General features: G+C 52.8%; 1 protein-coding gene across 1 annotated transcript in view; it reads right to left on the reverse strand.

Moving 5' to 3' along the window:
• PADI1 (peptidyl arginine deiminase 1) overlaps positions 1–27,920 on the reverse strand; it is a 40,079-nt gene that overhangs the window by 9,004 nt on the left and 3,155 nt on the right. Inside the window, exons 2-11 of the mRNA XM_002811406.5 lie at positions 13,926–14,106; positions 12,670–12,742; positions 11,933–11,994; positions 10,402–10,519; positions 10,172–10,297; positions 7,518–7,690; positions 7,264–7,367; positions 6,125–6,248; positions 5,630–5,737; positions 3,324–3,475 (exon numbers count right to left, since the gene is read on the reverse strand). Of these exons, the coding sequence (XP_002811452.1) occupies positions 3,324–3,475; positions 5,630–5,737; positions 6,125–6,248; positions 7,264–7,367; positions 7,518–7,690; positions 10,172–10,297; positions 10,402–10,519; positions 11,933–11,994; positions 12,670–12,742; positions 13,926–14,106 (1,221 nt within the window). The remainder of the gene's footprint in view (positions 1–3,323; positions 3,476–5,629; positions 5,738–6,124; positions 6,249–7,263; positions 7,368–7,517; positions 7,691–10,171; positions 10,298–10,401; positions 10,520–11,932; positions 11,995–12,669; positions 12,743–13,925; positions 14,107–27,920) is intronic.

Consider the following 27,920-nt stretch of genomic DNA (forward strand, 5'->3'; position numbering starts at 1 on the left):
AACATCAGACTCTCAGCAAAGCTAAGACAAACATTTATTGACATGTGCCACACACATGCTTTACCCAGGCTACTTCATTTAATCCTTATGACAGCCCTGTGGGGTTGGGACTATTACTGTCTCCATTTTACGGATGAGGAAGTTGAGGCCCAGAAAATTAAAGTTATATGCATTTGTTCATGCATTCGTATTATATTCATACATATGATTGGAGGTACTTATTTGTTTTGTTCACTTATTGTCTGTTTCTCTCTGCTGGAATGTTTGGTTGTCTGTTTTGTCTATTGCTAAGGTCAGAAACCAAGGCAGGGTCACTGGACTGCAGCCTGAGGTGCTAAATTTGAGTTTGGGGCCCAGGTAGAAGGAGACCTGGGTTCTGACCGTACTGCTAACTTGCTATGTGGTCCTAAGTATGTAGCCAACCCTTTTCAAACCTCAGGTCCCATCTGTCCACCAAAGGCCTCATTCCTGGTTTTCAATCCAACAGCCAATGGAATGGGGACATGTCCACACTGGAGACCCCTCACTTTCCCATGTGGGGTCCTTGCTCTGTGCCTGGGAGTTCCCAGAGCAGACCCCTGCACCCTTGAGAGAAGTCTCCTGGCTTGGCTCACTGGCTCGTGAGGCTTGTGGGAGCAGACAGGTAAGGATGTCCATGTGTTGCAGTGTGATATAGAGACTGGGGCAGGAGCCTGGGACACAGAAGGGAGCAAAGTCCTTGGAGAACACCAAGGAGCCCCTCCCCTTCCTGAGTCTGCATCCTCCAAGCTCTCTGCCCCTGAGCCTGCATCCTCCGAGCTCTCTGCCCCTGAGCCTACATCCTCCTAGCTCTCTGCTCCTGAGCCCAGGTCCCAAGGATCCTGGAGGAGAGAACTGCCCCATGAGGCATCTGAACAGAATGGTTTCTCCCTGAACTCTGTCCCTAGCTGGACCCGCAGAGCCCCCTCCTGCCTGAGGTCCTACCAGTCCATCCCTGCCCATCTACATGCCACCCATACTGAGTTTTTTCGACTTTTCCTTTGAGCTGTACCTTCTCTGGCTTCCAGGCTTCTGCCTGAGCGCTTCCCTCTGCCTGCAACATGGTACACTCCACGCTACTTTGCCTCCTTCCTTCCTTCCTTCCTTCCTTCCTTCCTTTCCTCCCTCCCTCCCTTCCTTCCTTCCCCCTTCCCACCCTTCCTTCCTTCCTTCCTTCCTTCCTTCATTTATTTGTTTGTTTAGATGAGTCTTGCTCTGTCACCCAGGCTGGAGTGCAGTGGCATGATCTTGGCTCAGCGCAACCTCCACCTCCTGGATTCAAGCAATTCTCCTGCCTCAGCCTCCCAAGTAGCTGGGACCATGGGCATGCACCATCACGCCCAGCTAATTTTAGTATTTTTAGTAGAGACGAGGTTTCACCATGTTGGCCAGGCTGGTCTCGAACTCCTGGCCTCAGGTGATCCACCCACCTTGGCCTCTCAAAGAAGCGTCAATATCGTTGGCTGCCCCTAGGAAGCCTTCTAGGACACTGCACGTGGGATGATATGTGATCCCCTCTCTGATCCATTGCTTGCCTGTCTCCCTCATTAGACTCTAAATCTCAAGGGCAAGCTCCTCAGCCATTTCTGTATCCCCAGCATTAGACCTTGGGCTTGGCCTATAGGAAGTCTCCATAAATATTTACTGAATTGGTAAATGAATGTATGAAAGAATGCACGTAACTTAACTTTTCCAAGCCTCAGCTTCCTTATCTGTAAAGTGGGGATAATGATGGTCTCAGTCTCACTGGGTTGTTGTAGAAATGAAATGAGGTAGCCTGGGGAAAGCACTATGGGTGTGACACGTAGTAGGTAGTAGGTGGTCAATACATTTTGTCCAATTAGTTCCAACCTGCTTTGAAGCAGCCCCACTACTGGGGCCAACTGAAAAATACCTAAGCATTCAAGAGGTGATTGACACGAATTCTTTATCCCCAGTAATGCTGATTCTATAGCTGGGACTGGGATTTTCATCAGGCCCATTTTAAAGATAAGGAAACTGAGGCATGGAGTATAAAATAATTTGCTTATTTAAAATGCATCTGTTTTGTTCACTGATATATCCCCAGTACTTTTAACTGTGCCTGGCATACAGTAAATATTTTTAAACGAATTAATTGAGTACCTATTTTGTGCCAGGCACTGTGGTATACACTGGTTTGGGGGACTCATCCCAAATCATGTGGCTGGCAAGTGGCAGGGCCAGGACTCAAACCCAAGTCCGTCTGATTCCAAAGCTTGTGTTCCTTCCTCACGGGTTCCTCCCTGAGTAAGGGTGTGGGTAGAACAGCCCACACAGTAGTGTCTGGTCATGAGTCACCAACAGGGTGAGCACATGCCTCTCGCCTGGCCAGTCTCAGCCCCAGGCATCCTGTCTAGGCACCCAGTTACGTGCCTGGGTAGGTTCCAGGAAGCCTCACCTCATCCGATCCAGAGCTCTGAAACTGCCAGATTCACCAGGTGAGGCTGTGACCTTCTCAGCACTGCTTGACTCCTCTGGGCTGGAGACTAGATGGTCAGCCAGGGCTTGGGGGGCAAGTGGGGGCACCCCTGCTATGCAAAAACCCCACAAATAGGAAGGTGATCTCCAGGGTTTGCAGTGGGTATCATCTCCAGGGAGGAAACAGGGGGACCCACCAGGACCCTGAACTGCACACCCCATTCTTTGGTTACCTGCAGGGAGGGTGTGTACCCATTCAGCAGGACCTAACAGACATCGCCACCTGTTTGAGCGTTAAAACCTAAATACCTTGTTTCCTGCTCCATCACATCTGTCCAGGGTGAGATCCACTGACTCACCTCAGTCATCAGGGTATCCTGGCCAATCACTTGCTTACCTGCAGCCACCTGCCCTGAGAACTTCATGACTTCAGGGCCCTTTTAAGCCATGGTTAGGACAGAAGCTATTCTGACTTCCTAATGGGAGACGTCAATGAGTCTATTCCTCTGTCTCTGTGCCAGACCGTATCTCACCTCCCCAGCTTCTCCAATTTTTCATGAGAAGCCAGAAACCTGGCTTTTTATGGGAGGCCCCGCCGATATCTATTTAATGTTGGTGACTCATTAAGCTCATAAAGTGAAGTAGGCCAAAAGATCGCAGGCCATAAGCGTGTGAGTTTTCACGTAAGACTCTGTGATCTTTTCAATCTGAGATCCTAGGTTGCTGAGTCTTTGATTCCAAGATTCCATGCAGGAAGTTAAGATCACTTCTCAGACTAGGGAACTGTGTTTGTGATGGCAGCACAGGGAGGGTGGATGCTGCAGTCATTCCCTTGTGCCCCCCCACCTCCCGCCCCAGCCCCTCACTTGGGGAAGCTGCTCCCGATGAGGATCCGGCCCAGGGGATATTCCATGCCGCCCACCGTGACGGGCGGGCTGACGTCCAGGTTGCCGAAGGAGTCAAGGCTGGAGGGACCAGGGAATGGGATCTCCCGGGTCACATATCCAAAGTCAGGACCCTATGGAAGGACCAGCGAGACCCGCGCCCCAAGAAGGAGAGGTCAGTGAGGACAGGACGAGGCAGTTCTTGGAGTAGAGGGAAGATGCTGGGGGTCTCCCACTCCATAGCTCTTACTGCCTGAAAAACGATCTCTGTCCACTTTTTACAAACCCCCCTGGGCTCTGAGAACCATGTGGTTAAAGTCAAATCAATAAGCAAAGATAACTAAAAATTCCCCCAAATGTTTGGAAATTAAGCAGTACACATCTAAAGAATCCATGGATCAAAGAAGAAATCAAAGTGGAAATTAGACAAGATTTTGAAGTGAAAGTTCATAAAAATCTGCTGTCTTTTGATAGCACATTAAAACTCATGGGATGTTGATGAGGCAGCACTGCTAGGGAGCTGTCAGAGCTCTAGACATGTGTATTTAAACCGAGTGTGGTGGGGCACGCCTGTGCTCCCAGCTCTTCAGGGGGTGAAGTGGGATGATGGCTTGAGCCCAGGAGGTGCAGGCTGCAGTGAGCTAGGATTGCACCACTGCACTCTAGTCTGGGTGACAGAGCAAGACCCTGTTTCATAAAATAAAGTAGGCCAAGCGTGGTGGCTCACACCTGTAATCCCAGCACTTTGGGAGACCGAGGTGGGTGGATCACGAGGTCAGGAGTTTGAGATCAGCCTGGACAACATGGTGAAACCCAATCTCTACTAAAAATACAAAAAATTAGCCAGGCATGGTGGTAGGGCGCGGGGCACCTGTAATCCCAGCTACTCGGGAGGCTGAGGCAGGAGAATCGCTTGAACCCGGAAGGCAGAGGTTGCAGTGAGCCGAGATTGCGCCATTGCACTCCAGCCCAGGCAACAGTGCGAGACTCCTTCTCAAAAACAAACAAACAAACAAACAAACAAACAAACAGACACGTGTTTTTTTTAGGAAGAGAAAAGGCTGATGTGGGGTGAGGGGATGGGGGAGGGATAGCATTAGGAGATATACCTAATGTAAATGCCGAGTTAATGGGTGCAGCACACGAACATGGCACATGTACCCTAGAACTTAAAGTATAATAAAATATATATATAAATAAAATAAAATAAAAAGAAAAGGCTGAAACATCTTAGTTTCCATTTCAAGCTAGAAAAAGAACAGCAAACTAAACACAAATAAAGTAGAAAATGAAAATGATAAAGATGAGGGCAGAAATCAGTGAAAAAATCCCCTGGCTCCTACAGGTCAAGCCCAGGGCAGGTCAGGTGGGGACCCCTCCAGCACGTTGGCCCTGGCGGGTTCACTCACCTGCAGGGTTCATTGTCACCTGATCCCTCCAGGCTGGGATGAATGTCCCTGCTCTGTGTGCCCGCAGACTGCAGCCCATCACAGCTCCCACCTAGACCATCACTGTCCCAGCAGTGGCAGAGTGGGAGCCGGGAAACAGGCAGAGGCTGTGGGCTCACCTCGAGGGGTAGCGCAGCCTTGAGGCTGAGTGCAGGGCTGTGGGCACAGCCCCTCTAGCTTTGCATCTTGACCACTATTAACTTGCTGCATGGCCTTGGGCAAGTTACTTAACCTCCCTGAGCCTTGATTTCCTCATCCATAAACAGGAAATAATGATAGCACTTATCCATAGGAGTACCCCATGGAATACATAAGGTAAGCCATGGAAAGCTAGGAGACAGTGCCTGGAACTCAATACGTAATGGTGGGTGCTACTGTTGCCATCTCGTGCACAGGAGGTGGCACAGTGCCTGGCACATAGTAGGTGTTCAGAAAACATTTGACACCTAAAGAGAGGCCCTAGCTCTTAAGAACAAGAGCCATGCAGGCTCACTAAGGGTGCATTCCCTCCAAAAGGCAGTTTGGTCTCCCCAGAGCTGACCACACTGCTAATTCCCCCTTGGCAACAAGTCTCCTTATCCAGAAGAGCTCTGCTGTCCTGCCCTTCCCAACACAGGAACAATCAGGCTGCTGCCTATTTGCATGTGATTTGCATATCATTTCCTCTCTTGCCCAAACTCCCCACTGGCTCCCCAGTTTGCTGATATCCCACCTCCTGTATCCTTCTGCCCCCTCCTCCTGTTCTCTGAGCCCTATAGGACCAGGCCCAGATGAGACTTCACTGGTGCCCCTCCAGGTGGACCCAACCAGGGTTTCTGCACTCTGCCTGTCACTACATACCAGGATCCTCTTATAGGGGAAATCTTTCAGGCCCCTGTTCCGGGGGGAGTCAAAGACCACAGGGAAGGATTTGTGAGGGGCCTCGATGTAGCCAAACTCCATCTCGTCCTGGGAGGGGAGAGATGAAAAAGCCATGGTGACCTTTTTCCGGTGGTTTACAGAACAGGGTGGTCCCCACCAGGCCTGGGGCAGGGCAGGGCAGCGGGTCTTCTCTAAGACCTGGTGAGGGGCAGAGGTAGAAGTGAGGCCTCTTAGGACCCCAGCCAGGAGAGGACTGTCATCTGGGACCAAAGCTTTTGGAGGGAAGCAGTGGAGGCTGGGGCTGATGCAGGCAGCGGAAAAGCCCTCGCCCCAGAGGCCTGGCCCAGGCTGCTGTGGCTTCTCTAGCGACACTGAGGTCCATCAGGCACCTGTGTGGCTTCCCTTTCCCCAAGCCAAGATGCAGGCTTCCCGGGCTGCCCCCAGCTCTCTTCTGGAGACGGCTTCGGCTCCCACCTGGATCCAGCGGTCATTTCGATTTTCAACTTGAGGGCAGATGGTCAGTTTGCAGTTGGCTTTCAATGTCAGATAAGACATGTCCTCCAGGAATTTCTCATTGGAGCCATGAGTGTCCATCACACTGTAAAAGGTAGGGAGAGGGGAGCATGCTAATGGCCCCTGACTGTGGCTGAGGTGTGAGTGGCCTTGATTCCGTTTGTGCTGGGCCCTGTGCAGCCTCTGGGGTACAGGGGTTCCGGTTCATGGCCTTGAGAGGCTCATAGGCCCATGGGGTAGATGGATAAAGTATCCAGATCATATCAGGTGACAGGTGCAAGGTGAGGCGTAAGGGCAGGCAGTGGAGCCCAGAGGCAGGGCACCTAACCCAGCACAGGGAGTCAGGGAAGTCGCCACAGAGGTGACCTAGGGCTGAATCTTTTGGGTTAAAATAGCAGTGAGGGGCAGGTAGCCCCATCTACTCCTGTTCCACACAATTGGCCTAAGCAAGGGGGTCAGGGTGGGGTTAGCAAGCAGGAGAAGAGTCTCTTTTTAATACCTACACACACCTAGACCCAGGGAAGCAGAGCAAACCTGTTTGGCCACACCCTTCCCAGCCTTTTAACTTATGTCCAGATCAGCTGTGCTTTTTTCCAGTGGTCTGACCTCTGGCACAGAGGCCTGGCAGCGCTTTGCCAATCGAGGCTGATCCTTCCCTCAAGGGCATGATGAGGATTCTGAGAGACGGCAGAAGGACCAGCGAGCTGGGTGAGATCGGGCTTGCAGACTGGGTTCCCATGTCCATAGCAGGCACGGGATCGTACCCATGTTACAGTAAGGGTAGGTCTCCGATGGCCACCAGCAGCCTGTGCAGGGCCTGGCTCCACTGCCTAGACTAAATCTGAGATGTTCTGGGGCTGCAGCCACAGGACAGGATGGGCAGGAAAGCCAGAGCTTGAGCCAGTGACCTGGGAGGGGCCTTAGCTGCACAGGGCAGGGTGGGGCCCCAGCCCACCTGCTGCTGTCCTGCCACCGGCTCTGCCTGAATGGGTGCCTGCAATGAATCCGTTGGTGTGAGTGAGGGGCGCAACCCTGAGGCAGCTTCTGTCCCTACCTCTGCACTCCAGACTTGGGGGAGGGCTGGAGGGAGGGAGCGTCACCTGCACACATACAGCTCCTCAGGAGGCTGAGTGTTGGGTGTCATGATCCAGGGCGCCATGCGGAAGCCCACAGTGTCTGTGAAGAGGGTCACCTCGGGCAGGGTCTGAGGGGAAAATGAGGACTTGGTGGGCCCTGCAGGGACCCCTAGCCTGCCTCAAGCTCCCCCAGCCCCCAGCCTGCCCAGCCCTGGAGGCTCCAAACTGGGCCCCCAAACCCCTCAGCCTCCATGCCCATCCCCCAGGGCTGTACACACCCCCGGGTCCACCAGGCTGACACTGAGGGAAACCAGCCCCAGGAAATCGGCATCGGGGAAGGTCAGCCCCTCCACATAGAACTTGATCTCCTGCTCGCCCAGCTGCCGCTCAACTTCATAGGACAAACACTGGGGCCCCAGCACCTGCTTGTAGTCCGAGAGAGAATTCCCACCTAGGAAGAACAAGAGCCAGGGGCTAGCGAGGAGACAGGGGTAAGGGGCTGCAAACCCAGGAATCCAGGACAGAGCCCCCTTTGTGGTTAGAGCAGCTTGGGTTCCTCTCTGGCTCTGCCATGTGCAAGCTGCGTGGCCTTAGCTCAATGACTCAACCTCTCTGAGCCTCAGTTTCTTATCTGTAAAATGGCTAACATTTTCTCAAGAGGCCAATATAAACTTTAAACTAAATAAAGAGAGAGAAGCACCTGGCACAAAAGGTGAAAACTACCCATGGATAAATAGATATGCAAAATGTAATATATTCATAAGATGGAATATTACTAATTCATAAAAAGTAATGACCAGACAGGTATGGTGGCTCATGTCTATAATCCCAGCACTTTGGGAGGCCAAGGTGAGAGGATAACTTGAGACCCGCCTGGGCAACATAGCGAGACCCCATCTCTACGAAAAATTTTTTAAAATAGCCAGGCATGGTGGCACATGTCTGTAGTCCCAGCTACTCGGGAGGCTGAGGTGGGAGTATCCCTTGAGCCCGGGAGTTCAAGGCCGCAGTGAGCCGTGATAGCATCACTGCACGCCAGCCTGGACAACAGAGTGAGATCCTGTCTCTAAAACATAAGAAAAGTAATGAAGCACTGATTCATGCTACACCATGGATGAACCTTGAAGACATTATGCTAACTAAAAGAAGCCTATTGTATGGTTCCATTTATATGAAATATTCAGAGAGGGAATTTCAGAGATACAGAAAGCACATCAGTGGCTGCACACAGCAAGAGAGGCTGTCCATTCACTTGTCGAGACTTTGCTTACGCCCTGGTGTCACACTAAGTGCTTTTAAGCTGAGTCCTCTGCCTAAACATCCACCACTGGTGCATGGGAGGGAACATTCTGGCTCCTGCCAGGCTCATTTAGCTGGAACAACAAGTTCTGGGTCAGTTTGAACAGCGAAGGGTGAAGGGGAATCAGGAAGGGGTAGAAGCCTGTTGCTGTTTGTAAAAACAAGTAAGAGCAGTCTGGGGTTAAGGAGTGGTTATTTATTTATTTATTTATTTATTTATTTATTTATTTATTTGAGACTGGGTCTCACTCTGTCTCCCAGGCTGGAGTACAGTGGCATGAACACGGCTTCCTGCAGCCTTGACTTCCTGGGCTCAAGTGATCCTCCCACTTCTGCCTCCAGAGTAGCTGGGACTACAGGCTAATTTTTTTTGTATGTTTTGTAGAGACAAGGTTTTGCCACGTTGCCCAGGCTGGTCTCAAACTCCTGGGCTCAAGTGATCCTCCCGCCTTGGCCTCCCAAAGTGCTGGAATTACAGGCATGAGCCACTGGGCCCGACAAATTTTTTTTTTTTTTGAGACGAAGTCTTGCACTGTCACCCAGGCTGGAGTGCAGTGGCATGATCTTGGTTCACTCACCCAGGCTGGAGTGCAGTGGCATGATCTTGGTTCACTCACCCAGGCTGGAGTGCAGTGGCATGATCTTGGTTCACTGCAACCTCTGCCTCCTGGGTTTGAGTGATTCTCCTGCCTCAGCCTCCCGAGTAGCTGGGACTACAGGCATGAGTCACCACACCCAGCTAATTTTTTTTTTTTTTTAAGACAGAGTCTCACTCTGTCGCCCAGGCTGGAGTGCAGTGGTGTGATCTCAGCTCACTGCAAGCTCCACCTCCTGCCTTAACCTCCCGAGTAGCTGGGACTACAGGCACCTGCCACCACACCTGGCTAATTTTTTTGTATTTTTTAGTGGAAACGGGTTTTCTCCATGTTAGCCAGGATGTTCTCGATCTCCTGACCTTGTGATCCACCCTCCTCGGCCTCTCAAAGTGCTGGGATTACAGGTGTGAGCCACCGTGCCTGGCCTAATTTTTGTATTTTTAATAGAGACAGGGTTTCACTGTGTTAGCCAGGCTGCTCTTGAACTCCTGACCTCAGGTAATCCGCCTCCCAAAGTACTGGGATTACAGACGTGAGTCATTGCGCCCAGCCTTGGCCATATTTTTTAAAGCCACAGGCTGATTAATAAAAACTCTGGTGAGAAAGTCGGGTTCTGGGGCCAGAGGCAGGGCCTGGGCCTCAGCCTCACTGGTTCTCACGCCCTCCCTGCCTGGACAGTGCTTGGCATGCAGTTCAGTCCACGCTGATTGACCAGAGGAGGGAACGGGGGTGGGGCAATGGTAAAAGGAGGAGCTTTGGTGCACCCAAGACACCTGGGTTGGAATGCCTGCTCCACCCCAGATGGTTGTGCCACAGTGAATTCCTGCATCTGAGCCTCAGTTTTCCTCTCCATAAAATGGAACTCGTTGTCATTGAACCTCCTCCTTGAGGACTATATTTGGTACTGATGGAGTGGTTGTTTGTAAGTTGTAATGAGAATTACAAAAAGGTGACGGAAAAAAAGAGAGAGAGAGATGGGGGAGGAGAGGATAGACATGGATGGAGCCGGGAGGACAAGGCCCCGTCAGGTCACTCACCCCGGGCACAGAAGACCCTCACTCTTTTGGAATCAGAAAAGGGCACGTTCAAGACAAGCTTGTGGCTGTCGAAGAGCTTGTCGGGGCCATTGCAGCTCAGCAGCATTGGGGACATGTCCTGCAGATCTGGAGAGAGTGGCCCCCTTGAGATCACCCTTTCTCCACCCCACCAACAGGATCCCCTCCCATCCCCCTTCCCCAATCCCCAGACAACATCTTGTGTCACTCACCAGCCAGCGACATCAGCCAGCTGTGGGTGAAGTCAGGCTCCGTGGACCTGTGATTGTCCCGGTCACAGTTCACCAGCAAGATAGCCCCATAGCCCTCAGGGCCCCAGCGCCAGGTTTTCTGTGGCAAAATAAGATGCCTTGGGATCAGTGGGACCCAGGAGGCTCCAAGAAGGGGTTCTAGACATGGCCAGGGCGGGCTACTTTGTTAGATTGTAGATTTTCATATTTTTGGTTTGCTTAAAGATTTTAAAAAGGATTATTTGAGGAATGGAGTTCCAGATAAGGCTCTAGACCCACCTCTTCCTTGTGCAGTGAACAACCTGCACAACCATACACAATGGCTCTATCCAGCCATCACACTGGAGAAGCAAAGGTGTTGTTACCACAACCAGAAATGGCCCTCAAAAGCTGGCTAAGCTTTAGCTCTGCCTGTAGGGTGGGGATGGGCAGAGGCTGCCTGCCATGACCTTGATGAGGGTTGGGATCTGGAGAATCTTTGGGAGACCCTCCCCATCCCAGCACTCTCCTGGGACCTGTCCCATAGATATCTCTGGCATCTGCCTGCAGTCCTGCAGGCTCTGCAAGCTGAGGTCTGAGCCGAGGCGGGAAAGATGGCTGGAGTTCTCCCTGCCTCTGTGGTTGCTGCTGTCCCCAACACACCTCCCCACCAGACCCATAAGGCAGGCCTCACTTTCCCCATTTCACAGAAGGGTGCAGGGAGGTTCTGAGAGGTGAGTCCCAAGCCGCATAGCTGGCCTTCAAACCCAGGTTCTTGGGGTTGCACAGGGCCACTGTTAGCCTTTATGGCACTCTTGCCCACCGTCTGGGTAGATGCCACTTTGCAGCAGGGCCCCAGACATGATTTGTATCATAGTTGCCACCACACCCAAGCACTCTTGTGCAGTGAACAACCAGCACAGCCATCCATGGCAGCCCTGCCCACCTTGTCCTCAAAGCCTTGTGATCCAGGCTGCCTCTCTGGAGTCTTTACCTTCAAATTGTACCTTCTACCCCTCCCAGGACAGCTTCCAGATACTTCCTGTGGGGTGATGCCCTGAGCCCACTCTGTCCTTTTTACTCTTCAGGTGTTACCTGGGGCTGACCACCATAGCCTCCTCTACCTGAAGGCTTGTCTTCTCCTTGCCTTCCATCACTCAACCTTTTAGGAAGCACTCCCACATGTGTAGGGGTCCAAATAGAGCCCTCAAAATAAAAAAGGCAGCAACAAAAGAACCAATCCCAATTTCAAAGTGGCACAAGAGAGACCCAGAGAGGGTAAGCTGTTTTCCAGCAGTCACACAGCATGTCAGTTACAGGGTGTAGGTTAACGTCCTCACAGCATGTTGGTTACAGGGTGTAGGTTAATGTCCACTCATGCCAATTTGGCTGTCCCAGATGGGTTCCCTACATGGTTGGATACTACAGACCCTGAGGATCCATCATTCTTCTGGAGGGAGAGCACAATCCACCCGGGACCACCCCAAGTTTGCCTTTCAACCCCGCAGTCTTGGGGTGCCCGGGAGGGTCTCACCTTGTCCCCTTGGCTTCTCTTCACCTTGCCTGTGCGGCTTGTGTCAACCTCAAGGGAAATATCTGCAAAGAGATGGAGAGGGGCTACCAGGGGGTCATCCAGCCCCATCTTCACACCCCTAAAGTCCAGGTTGGGCAAACTCTGACCCCCTCCCCAAGCCCATGAGGACTGGGATGCCCTGCCTGGGGGTCAGACCCCACACTTGGGAGACCCTTGTGGCTTGCCATGTGGTTCTGGGAGTTGGAGGGACCCAAGCCTTTGGCTCTTGAATCACTTGCTTGCCTGTGCATGTCCACCTGCTAGCTCTTGGTGGCTTTGGGGTTCTAGATCACATGCTGGTGACCCCAAACTCTGGGAACTGGGGACAGGCCTGAGGTTGTAGGGGCTGGGTTCTGTCATTCCATCGCCCTGGGCCCTGGCTGAAGGGGGCACGTTCTGTGCTGCGTCTTGGAGATCTAATGAGGGTATATGTTGGACTCTGGATGAAGGAGGCTTATTGTGGGTCTAGCTGTTGTTCACTGGGCAGTGAAGTCTCTAGATCCTTGTGGTCCTAAGGACTGCTGGGTCTCAATCCCTGTGGTTCCAGAGTGGACAGAAGGTCCCTGAGGAATCCAAGCCCCTCAGTGATGGAGGAAGCTGGCCATGGGTCTTCCACTCCAAGGAATCCACTAAGACCCTCAAACAGTCAACCTGGAGGGGTGAAGGGATAGACGGGCAGCCAGGGAGCTGCTACTTACCGACGCCAGTGAGGTAAAGCACGCTGTGGCCCAGGGCTTGGTCTTCCTGCTCCCCAAAGTAGGAGACCCTCACCTGCAGAACATAGCCCTAAGCCTGCACGACCATCACCTTCAGAGATGGTGCGGGCAGAGGTGATGGGGGACACATCCTGACAGCCCTACTTAGAGGCACAGGAGGCATGGAGACCCCCCCAGTCTCTGAAGTCCCAAGACTCAAGGGCTCCCAGCTGGGATTCGGAGCTACATTCTTCACCAAGTGGCTGTGGAGCCCACCCTAGTTCCCAGAGCAGGTGTGAGGAACAAGGAGGGTGGGGGCAGGGTGGAGGGATGAGAAAGGTGGGGCAGCTCCCAGCAGGAGCAGCTGGCAGATGAGGGAGGAGCAGCCAACTCCATCAATTTAGGCAAGTCTCTCAGTTCCTCTAAGCCTCGGCTACTTCCTCAATAAAATGGGAATGAGAACCCCCACTCCATCACCACAGTCAGTGGTCCTGGAGCTTTTAGAGTGGTCCAGAATCCATGCCAAGCCCTCCAGCTGGGTCATCCCAGTGAGCCCCTGGGATGGCCCCAGTCGACAGTCCCAGCAGTCCCAGCAGTCCCAGCTGGGACTGCTGCAGTCCCAGCAGTCCCTCAGCTAGCAAGCAGAGGAGGTGGGATCTGAGCCCACGGTGGGCTCCTGAGCCCCTCTCTCAACAGCTGCTTCATCCCTGCCTTTTCCCTGTCGGGGAGATTTGGATGTCTAGGATTTGGTGGATCACTGTATGCCATGGGTGCCGGGGGCTGGGGCGAGTGAGGAGGGACTCATCTGAGCTTCTGGCAGGTGATGAGAGAGAAGGTTGGCTTAGGCGTGGGAGATCCGTGCACACAAAGGAGTGGACGTGTGTGTGTGCACCTGCACCAGTTGTTGTTGTGCGGTCCTGCCCACACAAGAGCACTGGGGCATCTTGCTGGGTCCATGTGTGGCCTGAATACAGGGATTAATGTGAAGTTGTCTGTGAATCTGAGGGGGTGACTAGGAGAGCTTGTGTTTTGTGGGAGTACTCATGTGTACATGTGTGATACTGGGGTGGTGGTGGAGGTTTGCTTGTTTGGGGCGTCTGTGGCATTGTATCAGGATACGTTTTGTGTATGTACTGTGATAAGCTTTGTGAGGTTTGGTTAAGTGGGGAGCTTTGGAATGGGAATTGCCATGGTGGGGCTCTTACCTTGGGTGGGGGTGGAGAGATCCAACCCTTTTCTATGAGAAAGTGGCCTCTTACCTTGAAGTCCTTTAATTCCTTACTGGCTGTGCCCACAGATACGACCATGTCTGCATCAGTGTCCAGCGGCCAACGGGCCTTGCCCATGGGCTCTGTCACATGTGTGCGGTTGTAGACCATGAAGGCCTCCACCCCGGAGCTTCCAGAGACCCTGAAGCTGTTGGCACCCTTGGGCACATCACTGGCAGAGAAGGGAGATGGGAAGAGACCCAGTGCTCAGGGGAGTGGCCACAGTGGGGTGGGGGCCTGGGGCTGCCAGGCCGTTCAAATGGCACCCCTCAACAGCCAGGCCGGGGAGGCACAGGGCAGTGCCACTGGCCAGGAGACCAACCTGGGCTGGGCATCAGGAAGCCAGGGCATAAATGGCAAATGCTTGGACACCCCCAGCCCACACCCGAGTCCCTTCCAGATCTGACACTTCCAAACTCTCCAGCTCAACAGGAAATCCACTAACCCACCACCTCTCACCACCTCCACTGACATCACTGTGGCCCAAGCCACCATCACCCCTCGCCTGGATCACTGAGCAGCTTTCTCATGGGTCCATGGTCCCACCTGGGCCCCTCCAGTCTGTTTTGCACACAGCAGAGTGTGTTGTTCCTTTGCTCGAAAGCAGTGGTTTCCATCAAACTCAGTAAAAGGCAGAATCCTCCTGAGTAGCATAAGAGGCCCTTCTGATGCGCCCCTGCCACCTTGCTGACTGCCTCCTCCCTACTACGTTTCCCCTCGCTCACTTAGCTCCAGCCACGCTGGCCTTCCTGTTGTGCCATGAAGATGCCAAGGCTGTCCTGGCACTGCCTGCTCCTGCTGCATCGACTGCTCCTCCCCAAGATGTCCACAAGGCTCCCTCCCTCACCCTCTTCAGGGCTCTGCCTAAATGTCACCTTCTCGGCAAGCCCCTGACCCCACCCAATCACTCCATTTAATGCTGCACCTTGTCCATCTTTCCCCCCGACTGATCCCCCATCTCCCTTCCCCTGCTCTGATTCTTGATTCTTTTTTTTTTTTTTTTTTTTTTGAGACAGAGTCTCGCTCTGTCGCCCAGGTTGGAGTACAGTGGTGCGATCTCTGCTCACTGCAACCTCCGCCTCCCGGGTTCAAGCGACTCTCCCACCTCAATGCCAGTCAACTGTCCATCTCTCTTGCTAGAAGGCCAGCTCCACAAGGGCAGGAATTTTATCTGGTTTGTTCACAGCTGCATCCCCAGCACCTATAACAGTGCCTGGCACATGGTAGGTGTAGGTGCTCAATAAACACGTGTGAATGAAGGGATGCATTCTCACTTTCTGCCACTCTGCAGGGGGATTCAAGCCCATCTGCTCTTGAGTGGAGATCTAGAACTTGACTAATGCCAGCAACCTGTGCAACTTCTTTCCCTCACCCAATACACCACATTCACCTGATACACCAGAGCTCCGGGATCAAGAAATGGGTGTTGAGAAGCCTCCCATCTGCCTTGGCCCCAGCCTGGGGCACTCATCTGCCGGGCCCCCACCCTACTCCTCACACCACCAGCTGCTCCCAGCCACAGCTGGTTGGGGCCAGCCTTCCTGGCCCACAGCATCAGAGGGGGATGCACTGCAAACTCAGGCTACAGGGCACCCAGAGCAAAACCAACAGGGCCTCTGTGGGTGGCAAAACCAACAGGGCCTCTGTGGGTGAACTATGGCCTCTCTGTGCCAGGCACTGCACTAATCCCCAGAGTTCCAGGAGGCTCTTGGGCCCGTGGCGCTCACACTCTGGAGGGGAGGTTGAATGAGAGAACTACACATTAGTGCTTGTTCTTCCTTTGTATGTCAGGGCTCTCCAACGTCATCCCCCATGGCAGAGCCATCAGCCACCAGGACGCCACCCAAGGTCAAGTCCACTTACAGCCATCCACCTGACTACAAAGATGCTGCTGGAGGAATTTTGTCTGTTTTGCTCACAGCTGCATCCCTAGCACCTATTACAGTGTCTGGCCCATAGTAGGTGCTCAATAAACACTTGTTAATGAATGGATTGAATCTCACTTTCTGCCACTCTGCAAAAGGGGTCCCTCTGCATATTCTCCTGCCTTCATCCTTTCCTGGACCCCTAAAAAACCACCCAAATATTCAGCCCTCTGGAGAAACCAGACCCCCTCCGCAACCTCTGCCATGATCACTTGGCCCCATCCAAAAACTATCTCCATTGACTGCGGTGACAACAGTCCTTATTCCAACAATCACGAGTCCTACTCGGTGCTCCCTAATGCGCATCACAACCCCCCAAAGCAAAGATTATAATCCCCATTTTACAGATAAGGCAGGAGCGTGCAGAGGCCCCAGAGCCCCCGCAGGCTGCTGGCAAGACCCACCTCCCCCATCCCCCACTCCTGGCCTTACAATCACCACATTCCACAGCACTTTTGGGGGTCCGCCCATCTTACCTGCTTTTCTTCATCGTTTACATCAGTTGCCATGGAAACCCCAAGTCTCCTGGACTCTCATCCTCTCATCTGACCCCCTTCCTCATCCTCCCCAACTCCCTTTCAATCCCAGCCACCATCATCTGCATGATATCCTCAGTCCCACCCCAGACAGTTTCCTTGATCTTGTACTGTAAAGGAAGCCTGCCCCCAACAGCAGGCATGGCCTCCCCTTCAGCCATCTCCATGGTGACTGCTTCCCCCTTACTCCCTCCAGCCCCTGTGCCTGGAGGTGGGCAAGGGTCCTTCATGCTCCTTAATGTCCTTTCCAAATCATCATCTTTCTTCACTCCGTAAATCCCCAGCTTTGCATTGACATTTCCAGGCTACACGGCCCATCTACAGGGACACCCCTGCACACCGTTGCTCTGTCCTCATCTCGAGGGTGCCAGCTCCTGCCATGTTCCTCAGCCGGCTGCCGTCACCAGTTTCTACTTCAATGGTGATGTAGATGGTGTGCTGCACCCTGGTCCCTCAGCCCCTTGACCTCTCATCCAATGCTCCTGTCATCCACTTGGCCTCGTCCCCTCCTTCCTGGGGCAGGTGCTATAGAATGTCATTACCAAAAAACTGCACCCACTACAAGCTCCCCTGTTAGCAACCCACTCGGACACCACTTCCCAATATTCCAGCTCACTCCTAACACACCAATGCAACCAAGCCTTCAGCCCACTGGGACACTTGACCTTTGAAGGCTGAGTCCTCTCTACTCGCCCACCACTGCAGTCCCTCACCCCTCATGTTCCCTCTTCCCTTCCCCAGCATAGTCCCATAGATCCCATAGTCCCCCGCTGCGGCCACCCATTTGCTCCACTCCCTAATCTTTTGCTCATCCTTCCCTACCTTGAGCTGCCTGGCAGAGCTCCAGCTATACAATCAGATCCAACTCTCCACCCTCTCTGCACCTGCACTACGCAGCTGACCATGGTTTACTTGGATTCATGACTGCTGACCTCAATGGATGTGTGACATGCCCGGTGCTCCTACAGCATTGCTCCAGGCTCTTTTCTCTTTCAGTGTCCTAGAGGACTATGTCCTATCTTCTGCTATCCCCGGAAGCCTCCCTACTCCTCCCCCTCGTCACTCAGAGCCTTCAACCTCCTTTCTCCCACCACCTCATCTCCCAGCCCTCCTGCCTTTGAGTCCACGACCATGCCTGCCCTCCTGGGATGAGGCGTGAGCTGCTTGGGCTCTTGCTCAAGACCAGCCCTCCTGGGGGCACATCCCCTACTCAAGGGCATCATCGGCCTTGCCCCTTCTCCCTTCGCTTGCACCCAGCACACAGACATGGTGAATATCACCCATCCCCAAACTCATTCTCTTTGACCTCCTCATTTCTTCTGCTCCCTTGACACCTCCAATTATTTCTTCTCTTTGCCTCTGCAACCGGCCCCTAATCAGCCTTTCCTCCCCACCACACCAAGGAAACTCCACTGTTGCCAAACCTAATGGGTCTTTTCTCTTCTTCCCCTCGTTGACCTGTCAGAGGCACTTGGCCCAGATGATCACCTGTCTTTGAAACACTTTCCCACTTGGCAGCTGGGACATGGGCTCTGCTTGCTCTCCTCTGACTCCCTGGCCTTTCCTCTAATGCCGTTGCTGTGTCACCCCCCTTACCCCCTAACTCCAGGCAGTGGTGTGCTGGCAAATGTTTAACAACCAGCTGTCTGGAGTGGGGGGGTTCTTATGCATATATATGTATATATAAATTTATTATAAATTTTACTGATGTAAATAGTGTGTAGCACATAATGTAAAAATAATAATATAATACATATTATTCTTTATTGTAAAATGTGTTGTAAATTCTATATAGTCCATTGATTCCTCCAGATGCCCTCTCTTGCAACTGTAGCCAACCTGTGGTTGCAATTTGACCATGATTTGACCAATGCAATTGCATCCCAATCTGTTCATTCTTTCCTCCATAAGTTTATTGTCACTAAATCTGATATGTGACGTAAACGCTGGTTGATATTTTTGTTTGTGTTCACGAATAAGATGAAAGGGAAACAATGAAGATGCATGTCACTCTTCATTCATTCATCTAGGATGTGAGCAACTTCTTTGCTGAATCAGATAATCCTGGAGGAATATTTCATCAATTTTTGGTACTAACCACAATGTCATGGCTATAGACACAATACACTTTTAAATTTAAATGACATTGTTAACCTGTCTCCATCACTTTCTGAACTCTAGGCATTGAATGAAACCATGAATGAAGCCCTGATCTGTAGCCTTGACCAATGTCTGTGGTGTAAATACTCTCACTCTGGCCAGTTTCAAGTTACCAGCCCGACATCATCGGACTCAGAGTTTCAAAGAGATGCATAATAGCACCTCGTGACATCACTATTTCCACTATATCTGGACAATGGTAGAATGCAGTAAAATAATTAAGCAGTGATGAGTTTTCAGTATTACTGCCTTTGTTTTTAATATAATTTGTTTAATTGTGTGTATAATTTAATTTTAAATAGTGGCTGTGTTTAACAAGGGGCTCATAACCTTCCTAAAAAATAAACAATCAGATCTCCTTGAGGAAGGACCCTGGTACATTGCCACAAACTTACACTGTTCAACTTTCTCCCAGCCTTCCCCAAGAGGACATACAACTTTTTACCAGGGTGACTGTCGCTGTGGAAAAGGAAGTAATCATACGTTTCCAGTTCTCCTGCACACTGACCCTGAACTGACCCTAAACATCACTGCCGCCCACCTGGCAGAGCAGGGGCTCATGGAGGCCAGGTGATCCATGGAGTTTCAGCTCAGATTCATCTTACAGTGGGTCCAGGGAGACCCTGAGCCCATCTGTGGTTCCGCCCCACCCCAACAAGTTCTAAAATGTGTAATTGGAATAGGCACCATCGGCAATGGGCAGAATCCCTACACTGGTACGCTTCAGAGTGTGGCTGGCCCCAGCGCACCTGGCTTAGGGCTCAGCCTCCCCTCTCCTCCTCTCCTCCCCTCCCTCCTCTCTCCTCTCCTCCTTTCTTCTGTCTACACCCACTGCCTTGGTTTTCTCCACCTGCCACATCAATATGGTTAGAACTCCCAGACTTCTTGTTTTTTGAGTTTCTCCCTGGGTGTCTACCAGGCATTTTATTTTATTTATTTTGTATTTTTTGAGACAAAGTCTTGCTCTGTCACCCAGGCTGGAGTGCAAAGGCACGATCTCAGCTCACTGCAAGCTCTGCCTCCTGGGTTCAAGCAATTCCCCTGTCTCAGCCTCCCAAGTAGCTGGGATTACAGGAGCTCACCACCACGCCAGCTAATTTTTGTATTTTTAGTAGAGACGGGGTTTCGCCATGTTGGCCAGGCTGGTCTCGAATTCCCGACCTCAAATGATCTGCCAGCCTCGGCCTCCCAAAGTGCTGGGATTACAGGCTTGAGCCACTGCGCTCAGCCCTACCAGGCATTTTAAATTTCACACGTCCGAAGCCAAACTCCTGCTTCCCCATGCCCACTCCTTCCCCACTCCTTTCAGACCTGCTCCTGCCCAACCCACCACAAGTCTGTCCATAGCAGCTCCACCTTCCAATTCAGCCTCACCTCATCTTGTTCCCTCACTCGCACAGCCAGCCCCTCAGCAAATCCCATCAGCTCCACCTTCATAGCAACTGCAGACCCTGAATGCGCCCACCTCTGCCACAGCTCACACCCTGTCCAAGCCGCCAGTTGCTTCCATGTGGATTTTTATCATAGGCCAGTGCCCTGCTTCCCCTCTCTCCCCACAGTCCAGCTTCAACATAGCAGCCAGAGGGACCTTTTAAAATAGAAGTCCCATCGCATCCCTCCTGCTCAGAGGCTGTCGCCAGAGCCTGTGTGGACTCCCAGGCTTTCCTGACCCATTGCTTTCCCTCCCCACACCCTCTTGCTTCTTCCCTGTCCTTCCTCAAGCATGCCAGAGCTGCAGCTCTCTCTGTCCTGAATGTTCCTGTCACCGATCCCTGCGGTCTGCCCAGCCCCTCACTTCCTTCTCTCAGGGTAGCATACGAGGCCCTTCTGATGTACCCTTCTTGCCTGTTGCAAATGGCGTGACACAAATGACACCATGAGTCTGGTGCCCCAACCCCAGCTTCACTCCAGCCCATGGAACCGGCCACCTCCCAGCCACCTGACAGAGCACATATCTGCTCATTGCAGTCTCTCCCTCTAAAATGCAGAGATTTTTTTTCTGTTTTATGCTGTCTGCATCGCTGCTGTCATCTCTGCATCCAGCTTAGTGCCTGGCATGAAACAGGGGCACAATCAACGCGTTCTGGACAAGGACACAGCGACTCAGGATGGTGGAGTGGCTTTCTCGGGACTGCCCAGCGGGGAGGTGGCTGAGTCATGATTGAATCCAGTCGGCCTGGCCCATGAGTTCCAAGAGCAAGTAGCCACAAGCCCAAGGCACCCAGCTGGCAGCAGAAGGGTTTCTAGCTCATGGGGGACCCCTGCTCCACCCCACTCAGGGACCACCAGTGGCAGATACAGCCCTTTCAAGGGAAGCAGGACTCTGTGGAGCCAATCCCCAGCTTTGGGCAAAAGTTGACATCTCCAAGTCACAGCCCCGTATTTGGAGTCTTGGTAGAAAATGATGATGATGATGATGATGATGAAGGAAGGGGGAAGAAATGACAGGTACAATTCCTCTGGGGCTATCAAGACCCTCCAAGCCCAGCCTAGCTTCCTGTAGTCTAGATCTGCTCCCTCCGCACTCCAAACTTGCTCAATAGCTCACACCTCTGTTCACCTCTCTCTGGGGTGCTGGGCTCCTGGTCTCAGTGTCTCACTTCCCTGTGAGTAACAGATGAGTGGGCAGTGCCTAGAGGGGTCGGGCCTTGGGGGAAATGTGGCTTCCTGCAGAAGACACCTGCTATGCAGGTCTGAGGCCCAGGGCCACTCCCACAGGCATGGGGAGGGGCCTGTTCTAGTTCCCAGCCCCACTGCCTTCAAGACTTGGCTCCCATCACCCCCATCCAGGTCAGCTTCAGCTACAGAAGAGCCGGCAGGTACCCCAGCAGGAGCTTTGAAGACCACCAGGAAGAGGCAGGAGGAGGGGTCTGCTTATTCTCTCTGGCACCCAAGCAAGGCAGGTTATGCCAGGTGAGCCCTGCGCTGCCTTTGATTCTCATTCCCTTGGCATCCTACCCCCTTCCCTGCCCTGGGTCTGGGAGACGGGGCTTACACTGCCTTTCTTTATCTCTCAGGTGCCCAGATCTGTGGGTCTGGCCATGGATGAAGGGCTGCCCTTGGGAGGTGTGACAGGCAGGAGTGGGAGCTTGTGGGGAGCCCCAGGCCACCCTGCAGTGGGCTGTGCCGCGCCAGCTTTCCGGAGCTGCTCCCAGCTTCCTCCGAATCTAATAATCCTCTGCAAGATGCTTCTCTTTGGTGATGTCTCATGATGTAGCCCCCAGACCTAACAAACCCCCAGATATGCAGTACTGGCATGTCCCCAAATGCACAGTCAGGTGAGGTCACGGATTTGAAAGCACCCCTCCAAATAAAAAAGACCAAAATCATTACCACTACAGGAGTCACCCTGTCAGGTGTCCTGGTAATCACTGTTATATTATTATGGTTTCCACTGTTATGCTGATGAGCCTGCCCCTCACCAGGCTGCTCCCCCATCTCTGCTGGCCGAGTCACGGGGCCGGGGGGCAGGGGGGTCTTTTGCATTCTTCAAGACCCACTTCAAATGCCACCTCTTCCATGGAGTGAAGTGTGGGTTCTGTGTGGAGTATGGCCTCAAACTGGGTCACTCAACTGCCTCGATTTTCCTCCGCTGTAAAATGGACATAATCCCAAGAACTACTTCCTAGGCTGTTGGATGGATTCCCTGAGATGATGACTTCTCAGCGTTAGATGCTGTCACCATGGTTATGATTACTCTTCTCAGAATCCCCAGACAGCCCAACTCACTCCAGCTAGAAACCTATGTGCTTCCTCTGTGCCCCCATGGCCCTGGTTCAGACCTTCCTGGGGGCCACTTCACATCTTGTCTGCGCCGCCCAGAGCAGCGTCCTCCTACTCACCCTGCAAAGCCCACCAACCTCATGCCCACAGCAGGGCCCGTTGCATCAGGTTCAATAGAGAGGTTATGAGCAGAATGGGGTGAATTCTTAGAGAATCTCACAAAAGGAGATGCAGAGGGTGGGATGAGGAGTGTAAAACCAACTACTCTCCACCCCTGCCCACCTCCTGTGGTAAGGTGCAGGTTCACCCACTGGTTATGGCATAAGGCAGCATGTTCCATGGGTTCTAGTGGAGCAGGAAAAGAGCCTGCATTTTCAAGCACCTGCCATGTGCCAGGCACATGCTTAGCTTTTGCTATCCATGATCTCGTCTCGACTTCACTCCAACTCCTGCTCCCCGACCAAGGTAGGTGTTACTTGTCACAGGGTAATGACGGCCGGTAATGCAGGAGTAAAAGAATTTACCAGGACAGCTGTATGTAAAGAAGAGCAGATTGATTACAGAAAGTAGGAAAATACATCGCCAGAGACACAACGGTCAGCTTTCAAGAAAGAAGTCTCTCTCTGGGGTGAAGCCAACTGCAAAGAAACAAAGACTTGCTGGGGATTTTATAGGACGATGTTTATGCTGTCTGTTGAAGAGGGCTTTGTGCAGTACTGATTACGCCCAGGCCGCGGGGAGCTCAGTTGCAGGGGTCTGGTGAAAGCTGGGCGCAGGAAGATTGTGAGTTATCTGCATAGGAGGGCGATGTGTCCTGGACCATGGAGAAAGGCAGGCTAGGAGCTGATCAGATTTCTTTTTTTACTTTTCCCTGCTCCTGCCAGCCTGGCTCCTTTTCATTAATGAGGACTCTGCATTACGTCCCCACTTCACAGATGAAGAAATCTCAGAGAAGTTAAGTAACTTTGCTCAGGCTGCACAGATGGCAAAGTGAGGAGCTATCCTGGCTGGTATTAAAATGAATGCGTGTGTGCCCTGAGCATGCCCTTGTCGGGGACTGGAAGGAGGAGAAGATCGGGGATGTCAGAAGGAAACAGGAATGTGTTGAGAGTGTGCAATTCGAGCTCCTCTGCATGGCTCTTTGGCAGCAGGCCAGAGAGGCCTAGGGAGGGGGGAGGTACCAAGGCAGGAAAGCCACAGCCCCCTGGCCCCACCATGCACCCACATCTTACAGCAGCAAGGCCACGGGGCTGGTGCCTGTGATCTTCTTGTCCTTGTCTGCCCTAAAATGACAGAAGAGACCAGGGAGCATCTTGCATAGGATAGGCCTTGGGTCAGAGGCGGGCCTTGGAGGTCATCCCGGCCAGCTGCCTGCCCACTCCCCAAGACAGACAGCTCACTACCTCACACCCCTCTCTGCTTTGACAGTTCAGGTAATTAGAAAGCTTTTCCTTTTGCGTGGCTGCAACTTGCTTCCCAGAAGCCTCGGCCCACTGGGGCTCCACAGGCCAAATCTTATGTCAACAGCTCAGAAATGTACCACCTGGTCTCTAGGGAGAAGAGAAATACAGCAGTCACAGAGAAGTGCTTCCCTGTCCACTGTCCTATCCTGCCGTTTGGACATGGCCAGATCCTGGGGACAGAAACTGAGTGGGTGGGGGCGGGGGCCAATGTGCTCTTGGGGGTCGCTGGGGCACTGTGCTGGGTGAGTGGTGGGGGCAGGAGGGGGAGAATTAGGCAGAATTGGATGAAAAGGCTGAAGAGCAGACACTGCTGGCTGAGCCTGTGGCTCCCCTGCACGCCTGGCCAGGATCCTGCCTGCCAGGAGCCCTACAGGTGCCAGCCGCTAGGTGTTCTGGAATGAAGCCACAAGAAATGCCATAGGGTCAGCCAGCAGGGCACAGCAAATCCCCTGGGGTGACCAGCTCCGTGGGCGATTCTGCCTGGAGCCAGGGATCTGCCTGGAGGCTGAGAGTCCCAGGGTACTGGCCGCCACCCCATGAGCTCCAGCGCTAAAGGCCAGCAGCTTCCCTGGGGCACACAGGGCTCCCATTAGCGCTGCCAGTGGCTCTGCCTCAACATACCTTCCTGGGTAGCTACTGTACATCAGGTCCCACGCTGGGCACCAGGAAAGCAGAGACAAATCATCCTTGGCTTTGCCCTTGTGGGGTCCACACGGGGCAGGTCCATCAGAGTCTACAGAGGGTTTTTACTCCATTCTCTGATTCCATCCCCATGGCCCCTGCCTGCTAATAGGGGAGTGATTATTCTTCTCCCCATTTTACAGAAAATGAGCTGAAATGCAAAGAGGTCACACAGAGGGTGATGGGGCACAGCTGTGCTTGGCCCCTGCCTGGGTCTGACTCCAAAGCTCATCTGCTGCCCTGCCTTCACTTCACCCCTCACTTACCCAGCAACATAGAAGAGTCCCAGAGCCTGGGCAGTCACAGGGTTGGGTTCACAGAATTCAGAACCAGGTGGACGTGGGTCCAAATCCCAGCTCTGGCATTTGTGGCCTGTGTGACTTCAGAAAAGTCTCTCAACCTCTCTGTGTCTCCGTGTGTCTGCAAATGGGGATTATGGTAGTCCCCATCTCATAGGCTTGTTGTGAGGTTTAACTGAGATAGTGCCATGAGCACTTAAAACAGGGCTGCCGGCCGGGCACGGTGGCTCATGCCTGTAATCCCAGCACTTTGGGAGGCTGAGGTCAGGAGTTCAAGACCAGCCTGGCCTACATAGTGAAACCCCATCTCTACTAAAAATACAAAAAATTAGCTGGGCGTGGTGGAGGCAGAGGAATTGCTTCAACCTGGGAGGCGGAGGTTGCAGTGAGCCGAGATCGTGCCACTGCACTCCAGCCTGGGCGACAGAGCAAGACTCCATCTCAAAAAAAACAAAAACAAAAACAAAAACAAAAAACCAGGGCTGCCGTCATGATCATTACTGTCACAGATGGCATCTGAAAGGCACGGAGGAGTGGGCAGAACTGGGCAAAAGAAGACACAGGGCCCTGTGGTTAAGAGGACCCTGGCACCTCCCTTCACTCTCCTCCCTGACGAAGAAAATGGGTCAGGTGTGCAATTGTTGAAACCCACACCCTGAAATTTGTTTAACTCCCCGACTAGGATGGAAGCTCCTCACTTGTGGCCATGGGCCGTATCATCACCGAGTGCCAGAGCCCAGCACAGAGCAGGTGCCCAGGAGCAGACTGCCCTGGGGAAAAGACCACAGGAGGTTCCTTGAGATGGGAGGTGTGGGCGCGAGACAATACGAGGGGGCAGCTCCAACCCCCAGTCCCCTGGCTTGCAACCCTGGCTTTAGCTTTCCCCTGCGTCCTCTCCCCGGGGCTGGCTGGGCTGCTGGAGGTTGAGGGAGGGCAATGGCTGATGTCCCAAACCCCTCAGCAGGCTCAGGCATTTTCTCAGGAGTCTAGAATCACACATGATGTGGCTGTGTCCTGTCTTCTCCCTCATTCACAGAAATCACACGAGTGGGTGCCTTATGCCCTGTCACTGCTTGGGGAGGGGCACGCCCAGAGAGCCCAGGCTGAGGGCACAGGCTGAACCAGCCTTCTCCCAAGTGGAGCTCTGCCCAGCCAGGAATGGAAGCTGGAGGAGAGGGACAGCTTTCACTCACTGGTCTTCACAGAAGAGATAAACAGGGGCTGGGGACCAGAATATCCCTGAGAGATACAGCCCTGAATTTAGAGTCCAAGTTGTGAGTCATTGCTCCTCTCCCCATAGCATGTCCGCATTCTGTGGACTGTGGAATTCCTCAATGTAAAATGGAAAAAAAAGGCCGGGCGTGGTGGCTCAGGCCTGTAATCCTAGCTACTTGGGAGGCTAAGGCAGAGGATCACTTGAGCCCAGGAGTTTGAGATTGCAGTGAGCCACGGTCACACCACTGCACCCTAGCCTGGGTGACAGAACGAGACCTTGTCTCAAAAAAAAAATAAAATAAAATAAAAACCTAGGCTGGGTGAGATGGCTCACGCCTGTAATCCCAACACTTTGGGAGGCCGAGGTGGGCAGATCACCTGAGGTCAGGAGTTCGAGACCAGCCTGGACAACGTGGCAAAACCTTGTCTCCATTAAAAATATGGGGTGGTGCGTAACTATAATCCCAGCTACTCGGGGGGCTGGGGAGTGCAGGAGAATCACTTGAACCTGGGAGGTGGAGGTTGTAGTGAGCCGAGATCATGTCACTGCACTCCAGCCTTGGCAACAGAGCGAGACTCCATCTCAAAAATAAAAATAAAATAAAATAAAATGGAAAAAATAAAGGTGCCAGCTTCGCAGGTACAAACAATAAGGGATGTCACTCCGAAGAAAACAGGCTCAGAGATGCTAAGTGACTGGCCCAAGGTCACACAGCCTGCAAAGACCAGCTGGAGGTAAAAGGGATGGGAGTTGAGAAAGGAAGAGGAGAAGGCTTGGAGTGAGGAGACATTCCAAGACTAGGATCCAGGAAATGCCAGGAAGGGGTAAGGATGAGGAAAGCGGAGGGCCTGGGGGGCCAGAGGGAGGGGGAGAGATTCCTAGCCAGTCCCAAAATGGCAAGTGGCAGCTAGGACCCAGGGGAGCAGGGAGTTCCACAGAATTAAGAGGTGGCTGAACTCTGAGGCCCTTCTTGATGTCAATATTCTATGTTTCAAGAATGCCACCCTCCACCATTCTGAGTCCAGTTTCTACAACCCCTGGGCCCATCAGGGCCCCGCAGAACTTGCAGAGGACCCCAGCTTCATATTCTCCAGGGACCCTGAAACTTGAACTTTTAATGTCTCTTCTGGTGAAGAGTGTCCTTCCTGCTGCAGTGACACAGTGACAGGATGGAGCAGAGAATGTGTCCAGTCAGGGGCCGGCAGCCTGTCGGTCGCTGGAAATTAATGTCTGCGTCAATCCTATAATTTTCCCCTGTGGAGCACGATTATGCCTCATTGTTCTTCTGTGCAAGTTAAAAGCATTAATTTACTCGATGTACACATTACATGTACCACAAGTTTTCGAACTCTGTTTTGGCATTTTCATTTTCTGAAATACGGGGAATTCCAGAAAATGCATCTGAGAGGCCTGCAGAGTCCCTTCTCCCTATGCCCCCCTCCAATTCTACCGCTGTGTGATTCCCGACTCAGTCTTGCATTGCTGCTTTTGCAGTGGTGGGGAAGGCTTGGGGGAAAGTGCAGAAGAATGTCCCTGTCTCCTACAAGGCCAGCCTTCTGCATCCCAAATAATAAAGGTTCTTTACAGTCTCCAGCCTGGGGCTCTGGTTCTGGCCTCTGGGCAGTCAAGGAGGGCCACACAGGACTGCAGATGGATTCCTCACACTTCCCACCCGTGTCTTTATTGGCATGAGCCACCTGAACTCCTTAGGCAAGGACAAGGACAGCCAGGGCAGTCTGGCCAGTTCCAGGGAGTCAGGGTGGTGAGCTAGCCCACTGGGGTGTGGGGGTCAGGATGGTGAGCTAGCCCACTGGAGTGTGGGGCATCAGGATGGTGAGCTAGCCCTCTGGGGTGGGGGGGTGGACAGGGTGGTGAGCTAGCCCACTGGGGTCGGGGGTGGACAGGGTGGTGGGCTAGCCCACTGGGGTGTGGGGTTGGGACCTGTAGCACATGCTGAGTCGAGGATTCCTAAGGGTTTCCTAG

This window comes from Pongo abelii, chromosome 1 (assembly GCF_028885655.2).
Source record: "Pongo abelii isolate AG06213 chromosome 1, NHGRI_mPonAbe1-v2.0_pri, whole genome shotgun sequence".
In the NCBI taxonomy this organism is placed as follows: Eukaryota; Metazoa; Chordata; class Mammalia; order Primates; family Hominidae; genus Pongo; species Pongo abelii.